This window comes from Lampris incognitus, unplaced genomic scaffold, assembly GCF_029633865.1.
Source record: "Lampris incognitus isolate fLamInc1 unplaced genomic scaffold, fLamInc1.hap2 scaffold_372, whole genome shotgun sequence".
NCBI lineage: Eukaryota > Metazoa > Chordata > Actinopteri > Lampriformes > Lampridae > Lampris > Lampris incognitus.
In genome coordinates, this window is record NW_026611330.1 from 1 (window position 1) to 8,707 (window position 8,707).

General features: G+C 48.0%; 1 protein-coding gene across 1 annotated transcript; it reads left to right on the forward strand.

Moving 5' to 3' along the window:
- The first annotated feature begins 594 nt into the window (after positions 1 to 594).
- On the forward strand, positions 595 to 7,646 carry LOC130133503 (protocadherin-1-like). Its single transcript, XM_056302034.1, has 2 exons — positions 595 to 1,530; positions 3,616 to 7,646. The coding sequence occupies exons 1-2, from the start codon at positions 718 to 720 to the stop codon at positions 5,866 to 5,868; spliced, it is 3,066 nt and encodes a 1,021-aa protein (XP_056158009.1). The 5' UTR covers positions 595 to 717; the 3' UTR covers positions 5,869 to 7,646.
- Positions 7,647 to 8,707: the final 1,061 nt, after the last annotated feature.

Sequence of the window (8,707 nt, forward strand, 5' to 3'; positions counted from 1 at the left end):
AAACTGATTATTCTTCTCTTATTTGTAATGTAGAGAGGATTGGTAAGAACTGGTTGTTACCCATATATCTGTGCTCGGTACCATAGCTAGGGTGCTGGTTGTTACACTTGCCTAAATGAGTCTGACACAAGGCGGGCTTATGTACAAATCAGTCCCTTACAGCTTAATATCCAGCCAACATTTGGCAGAAGACTGAATTTTTCAGCATACAGTGTGGACTGCATTAGCTCGCTGCTAACATAGCGCTGGTTTTGGCTCGGAAGAGTTCTAAATTGACAGCTTTCACCTGCCACATTTGTTGTTTCTCAGACGTATAAGTTGGCACCGGGGAAATATCTGCGGCAGAGGTCTTTGTGTTTCAGTGTATTCTCCTGATCTGTAAATAAAGTATCTGGCAGACAGACAAGGTGATGGACCTCTTTCCGTCGATAAAATGTAGTCTGGAACCCCTTCAACTCGAGGTCTTACACAAATAACTGTTTTGTATACACATTGAGTGCCCCAAGGAAATGAATTTTACTGTAGATGCCCAAAGAGCCTTGTCATGTATCACAAGGGACTAGGGCACTCCAAATTCAAATAAGTCGGTTTTCTTTAAAAGGTTTTTTGGCACCGGCTGGACGCTGTAGGGAGGATGAGCGAGTGAGGAGGTTGACTAATCTGGTTTGTTTGTTATGTGTCTCTTTCAGAACGCTGCTGGGCGGGCCGAACTGAAGGATGGCGTTTTGGTGGGAGGTGAATCTGGTTCTTCTCATAGTCCTGCTGCTCTGCTGTGGCGCTGCCGCTGCGCCCTCTGACATCCTGTACCGGGTGCCGGAGGAGCAGCCCCCCAACACCCTGATTGGCAGCCTGGCGGCAGACCAAGGCCTACCCGACACAGGTCACCTCTACAAGCTGGAGGTGGGCTCACCTTACCTGAGGGTGGATGGCAAGACAGGAGACATTTACACCACAGAGATCCCCATTGACCGCGAGACCCTGAGGGATTGCCGCAACTTGTTCGAAGGCGACAAGTGCTTCCTGGAGTTTGAGGTCTCCATCACTGACATGATCAAAGGCATCGGGACGGGACCGCGGCTGATTGAGGGACGGATCGAGGTGCTGGACATAAATGACAACACGCCCCAGTTCGCCTCCCCCATCCTCACCCTCTCTATCCCGGAAAACACGCACATCGGCGCCCTCTTCTCCATCCCCATGGCTAACGATAAAGACTCCGGGATCAACGGTGTGGCAGAGTACTCGCTCAGCGCTGGGCCTGACGCTGACCAGCTCTTTAGCCTGCAGGTCACCGTGGATACGGACGAGAAGCTGCCACAGCTGGTTGTCATGGGCAACCTTGACCGCGAGTTGAAGGACTCATATGATCTGAACATCCGTGTGGTGGACGGGGGGAAGCCACAGAGGGTGAGCAGCGCCCTGCTCCGGGTCACCGTCACCGACCAGAATGACAACGCTCCAAAGTTTGAGAGGAACCACTATGAGGCAGAGCTTCCAGAGAACAGCCCCATGGGACACTCTGTGCTGCAGGTTAGAGACACACACATTGAAATCATTACATAAACACACACAATGGAAACACACATATCAATGATAAACACATATTCACACAGTCATACACGTATATAGTCACACACACAACACACACACCAATGCACAAACATATTGATATGAACAACATATGCACATTTACATACCGATGTACTCACACAGACATACACATATGGAAAAAATTGTAAACGCACACACACGCACACACATGCTAGTACAAACACATACACAGCTTAATACAGATATAAAGCAGTAACAATAATCTTTGTATAAATATTTTTTTTCTCTTGAGTTTTCCTTTAAACACAGCAGCCTTGTCTAAACACATATGTATGTACGTATATATACAGAAATCCCCCTCCCTTTGTGGAGATATACGTAATGAGGGAGTGGGTGGACTGGTGGGAATCCGCCGTGATACACTGAGAGCCTGACATACAGCTTTGGGTCATTAGGGCTGTCATTTCCCAGCATGCACTGGGCACTGATCCAAAACAAAAAACGTCTGTGTGAGGGAAATTCAACTCATTGCCATCCATGTCGCTTCAAACAACAGACTTTATTAAAAAAGTGAATTATTGACAGGTTCTGCAGATTATCTGTTGAGTAGTCTGCGGCGTGCCTTAGCAGTATTCCGTGGGCAGTTCGCATCAAGTGTCCAAGCGCTCGGCGGGAATGGATACTGTTAATCTCTTCGTCGGCAGTTATCCTTGAACCATCCGGTTGTTTTGTTTTCTTTCTGGGGGGAGTGTGTTATAAGAGTTTTCTCTTCTCTTTATAATCTTAAATGGAAAGCAACAACTCTCGTCTGATGACTTTAAGCAGGTCAGGAGTGTCAATCAAAGCCATTTTCCTGCCTCTGAGGAATCACTTTTTAAATCCAGGCTAAGTGAAATGAGTTCGGTGGCGTCCTGGAATGGAGTGAGTCACATTTTAGAGCAATAATACCAATAAAACCCGTGGATAATCTCATGACTGACTCAGATTAAGACATGCATGCATGCATTGCTGGCAGCCGGCTGGTCCTGTTTCTCTGGGTGTTTATATGTGGCTTTGTGGAGGTGTGGCGTTCTCACCTGGTCTGCTGGTGACAAGTGCGCCCAGCTGTACCAGTCAAGCTCAAAGGTGAAGTTGATTTACTGGTTAATTTGTAACTAGACGCTGCAACCCCACATCCTGATCCACCGCCAGTACACCTTCTCACTTTACCAGCAATTCAAATAGGCAGGGAGGAAATATTTAATGTATTGATATTATATATTCGCTTACTGTAATATCATTAGCATCAAGGCTCCAGCAGCCATGCAGAAAAGGATGGAATTTGGAAAACGTGTAATGACGAACGCAGCTCCGAAACGCTTCAAAAAATGTCACAGATGTTTGTCCTCATTGTCAACTGGTGGAGTGTTTAACGTCAAACTCGGCTTCTCAGTTACTTTTAAAGGAATAACACGCTGAATACAAAGGCGGTGTAATGACACCAAAACAATATATTGGAATTTCAAATCAGGTGTTTAACAATAACAACAAAACACATCACATTACAAGGTTACATTAAACCTTGACGGTGACAGCATTGTTCATGGCGATATATCACAGAACAATGATTATAAAGTGTTGAAATCAGCAGTAATGTGTTATTACACACTAAATCCGGAGAGGTAACATGCTCTGACACCTATGAGTAGATACTAACTCAGTTATCAGTGTCATGTATTAGTGTTTTCACTGGATAACACTGAATTTTGGGAAGCCTTGGTAAGGCATAACAAAGACTGTTCCTCCTCGCTCCTCTCCTAATCGACCCTGAGGAGCTGGAGCTTTTCATAACAAGAGGAACATTAACACTCACTAATCCGCCCATTAGATACCAATGACCCAGTCGACAGTCACTAGATGTTTGTGTGGGTGTGTGCACATTCATTATGTATCAGACAGGGAAGCACAACAGGTTTGTAGCATTGTAGCAGGGGTGGCAAAGCAGAAACAAAAATACCAACATGTATCAGGATGTCATTACTTTTGAACAAGTACACAAGATAAACCTCTTCTCTCTCCTTGTAGGTCAGAGCCAATGATGCTGACACAGGCACCAACGGTGAGATCGACTACAGCCTTCATCAGGCGTCTGAGACCGTGCAGAGGCTGCTTCGAATTGACCGCTCAACGGGCATCATCTACGTCAAGGGCCTGGTGGACCGTGAGGAGGAGAACTTCCTCAAGTTCTTTGTTGTGGCCAAGGACCGTGGCCCCAACGCCAAGAGTTCCAAGGTCCTGGTGACCATCAATGTCAGGGACCAGAATGACAATGCCCCAGCCATTGAAATCCGTGGCATTGGCCTGGTGACTCACCAGGACGGTGTGGCGAACATCTCTGAAGACATGCCCATTGGCACACCCGTGGCGCTGGTCCAAGTATCTGATCGCGATGAAGGTGAGAATGCGGTGGTGACATGTGTTGTGGCCGGCGATGTCCCGTTTCAGCTGCGACCCGCAAGCGAATCAGCCAATGACCGTAAGAGAAAGTACTTCCTGCAGACCACCACCCTACTGGACTATGAGCGCATCAAGGATTACAGGATTGAGATCGTTGCCGTGGATTCTGGGAACCCAGCCCTGTCCAGCACCAACTCCCTCAAAGTCCAGGTCACGGACATGAATGACAACATACCGAGCTTCTCGCCGTCCATGCTGGAGGTGGATTTTGCTGAGGGAAATCAGCCAGGTGACAAGGTGCTAGATGTGACGGCCACAGATGCAGATAGCGGCACCAATGCAGAGCTCGTCTACAGCATCGTTGAACTCTCAGCCACCAAACTCTTTGAGATCAATGCTAACACTGGTGAGGTGCGTGTAAAGAACTTGCTGGATCGTGAAGATACTGAGCGGTACCAGTTCCATGTGGCTGCTGCCGACAAGGGTGTCCCCAGCAAGACTGGTACTGCCACTGTGGTGGTCAATGTTCTCGACCGCAATGACAACGATCCCAAATTTATGCTGAGTGGCTACAGCTTCTCTGTTGTTGAGAACATGCCCCCCCTCAACCCTGTAGGTGTGGTAACCGTCACTGATGCTGACAAAGGTGAGAATGCCAGGGTAACACTTTACGTGGAACCTGACAACGGCAAGTTTGTCATCCAGAATGGCACAGGCACCATCCTGTCCAGCATCTCCTTTGACCGGGAGAAGGAGAGCACCTATACCTTCCGTCTCAAGGCCGTGGATGCCGGGGACCCGCCTCGCTCGTCGTATGTGGGCGTCACCATCAATGTCCTGGATGAAAATGACAATGCCCCATATGTCACCAAACCAGCCAACTCCACCTACAAGTACCTGCCACCTGTCACCAGCCCAGACACACGCGTAGAGGTGGTCGAGGCAGAAGATATGGACTCTGGACCAAATGCAGAGCTGATCTACAGCATCACCGGTGGAAACCCATATGGTCTGTTTCACATCTCTCCCAGCAGCGGGGAGATCACGCTGGCGCAGGAGTTCACCCGCAAGCATAATGGCCTTCACCGCCTTGTGGTGCGAGTCAGCGATAAGGGCAAGCCCCCTCGGCACACCATCGCCCTGGTCCACATCTTCGTCAATGACACCATTGGAAACATCACCCTCATAGAGTCCCTGGTGGGACACAGCCTCTACACCCCCCTGGACAGGGACATTGCTGGTGACCCCAACTATGCCCTTGCCCAGCGCAGCAACATCCTCTATGGAAGCTTGGCAGGGATCGCTGGGGTCATCCTGGTCATCGTGGCAGTGGTGGTCATAAGACATCGGCTGCAGAAAGACACTAAGAGCGGCTATCAGGCTGGCAAAAAGGAGAGCAAGGACCTGTATGCCCCAAAGCAGGGGCCCAAAAATGGGAAGGGCAAAAAGAGCAAAAAGGGGAAGGCTCCTAAACCGGCCAAGCCCCTGGAGGAAGACGAGGAGGCCAGTCTGCAGAAGGGCCTCAAGTTCAACCTCATTAACGACAATGTCAGCGAAAGCCCCCGAATCCACCTGCCCCTGAATTACCCCCCGGGGAGCCCTGATCTGGGCAGACACTACCGCTCCAACTCCCCCCTGCCCTCCATCCAGCTCCAACCCCAGTCCCCCTCTGCCTCCAAGAAGCATCAGGCCGTGCAGGACCTTCCTGCCACCAACACCTTTGTGGGCACAGGAGACAACAACTCCACTGGCTCCGACCAGTATTCGGATTACAGCTACAAGGCCAACCCCCCCAAATACAGCAGCAAACAGGTAGGAGACTACTTTGTAAACACGGCAGGGTACAACAGGAACATCATGTGGACCAACAGGGTGTGGTAGTCACATGGGACTGGTTTAACACAGCAGATGTGATCCTACCAAAGCTGCACTGATTTCCCTATCTGTCCTGTGGCACAGCACCGCATCACAGCTAGCAGCACCCACCCCACCAGTCGCCTTTTTGAACTTTTATTTCCGTTTCATCATTTGGTTTCTTTTATTCATTGTTTTGTTCTCACCTTGAAATGGACTTAACGCCAAGGAAAGGTTTCTATATGTTTTCTTTGATTTGATTTCTGTTACTATCCACTTTACCATGGTGATTTAAATGAAGGAGGTTCAGATGTTTCCCTTTTTTTTTAATTTAAGGTTGGTTTTTGTTTTGAATTTAAAGGTTTTGGTTGGTGTGGAATTCCATACTCAATTTTCATTAGTTATGAATGTGTTTTGGATGGAGTTGACAGGGTTTGGAAGTAGCCCGCCACCACATGCGTGTGCACGGACACACACACACACACACACACACACACACACACACACACACACACACACACACACACACACACACACACACTCCAGTGGTAGCTGAAGTGTTAAAATTAGCATCTGTGAATTCCTGAGTGTTTTACTGCATCTTGGCCCGGGAACAGACTGAACTTTGAAACGCAATTGAAGGTAATTTAAGCTTGGTCACTGAGCCACGCAGGAGAAGTGGAAGAGGTCGGGGTGGGGGATGAACTATGAAGGAAAGGTACACTAAACATGACTGTTTCTTCACCTCCGCCTTCACACCTGCTGTCAGACCGGGTGAAACATGACTTCATCACGCTGTCGTTATTTGCTTAACTCATGTTTTTGCACAAATTAATGGCAGGCAATTCCAGGCGTGTGGTTCGCCTTTACCCAGAGTGCCTTGCTGTATTTAATGAACATATTGCGGGGGGGGGGGGATTCACTTCCCATCATGATGAGCTTCCATGTCAAGTCATGTGTGAGGTATGTTATTGTGACTGGGAAGCTGTGCGACTGCCGCCCTGTGAAATAGGAGCGGGCGGGTGGGACGCGTGGTGTCGAGCGACGCTAACCTGTTTCTGGTATTCAGGAGACAATCATCTGGGTATGGATTGATAGTGTAATTTGTACATTTGTGAAAACTAGCATTTTGTTTTTGTTTTTTTTTTTGTTACTGTTGTTGTGTTCCTTTTTTTTTTTTTTTTCTGTGTGCAACCAGGAAAGGTTTGTTGTTTTTCAGAGCTGATTCACACAGTTGTCCTGCCTCGAAAGCATGTGTGCACTATCAGAATATGTCATCTTGTACCAAAGATCTCTCTCTCTCTCTCACACACACACACACACACACAAGCACACACATGCACATGCAGAATTGCAGACGCAATCACATGCACATAAAATACATTCACGCACACGCTGTCATGTATTTACCATATGTTATTCTGTATAAAGTTGCATATTAGACATTATTTCCATCAGTCTGATGGTTCCTGATGTGTCCAGCTAGCTTGACCTCAGCGTTATTGTGCTGGGTTGATGTTTAGCCTGTTGAAGCTAGCAGTGGTTTTTGGACAAGGGTCATTTAGCGTGCCCTGGGCGCATTGTGGTTCACTGCTGTGAATGTGACTGATGCTTGATTCAAAGCCAATATTCTCTCCATCTTTTCTTATCTGACAAAAAAAAACAACATTTTAATGGCTTCTGTCTTCATTTGTTTTCCATCCATACTGGCAAAATGATGTATTCTGGGGAAAATGTTAAGTATGTGTTTTTTCTACAGCTAAATTCAACCTGATTTCAATAAACATGTTGTTTGGATGTTAAAACCACACCCTTTTGTGCATTCACTGGCCAGCCGGCCGTGCAGGAAGTGTAGATCCCATCAGGGCACGTGAGCGCTTGGAGGGAGGGTATTCCATTCTCATCGTCACCATCTAACTGTCCACATAAAGCACACTAAAACCGGGTACAGCCCATGCCTTCCTTCTGCACTGCAACCCATCTCTGCATTGGCTTTTCTCACCCGTGGTGTGCTAGCAGTGTTTAAAGGGCCTCCAGTCCGGTCCGCAGCTGGAGTGTCGCACAAAACAGATGCTATTCTGAGCTTCGGAGAGTCAAACCTGCTCCCTGTTACTCTTTATTTTATTTTCTATAACTTGCGCTGTTGGCAGGCTTGGCATCCGACACAGGGAATTCGCATGCCAATGTGTCCCAGACAGAGTTAAGCCGCAAGTGGAGTTCAGAGTCTCCACCTGCAGAAGGCGACCTCCGTTACTCTCAGTGGGGTGTCCAACACTGGAGGAAGCAGAGACGGCTGCAGCGCATTGGCTGACAAAGCTCTTTGAGTCAATATTTTGCAAATGTTTAACTGGATTCCGGTGGGATCTTTTAACAAGCATCGTAAATCAAAACCGGGTTGCATCTCACCCAGCCACCCTTTGCCCTTTAAAAGTGAATATGTGCACATTATCATGGCCGTGGTGAGTATTTAGTGCCGCGCTGTTGTGTGAAACCATAACGTAGATTTTAGATCTGTTACCGCTGTATTTTATATTGGGTTGGGTGTGCCCAGGTACACATCAATTTAAAACCAATTTAAAAAAGGTGAAGATCTGCGGCAGAAGATAGCATCTAGTATCACCCTTCCCCCTCCCCCACCCACTAATGCCACATCACAGAGAGAACACTTCCTGTTCCTACAAATTAGGCTCTCTGCTTCTTCCTCTCCAGGCCACCGTCATTACACAAACCAGTCGTAAGGAGGCCAAAGGTCAGCATCTAACTGCCCTGCCTGCAGCCCCCTTGACCCCCCCCACACACACACACAGGCAAACCCTCAAATTCTCCTCAGACCGCAAAAACAACACCCAAAACCATCAGAGCGCCA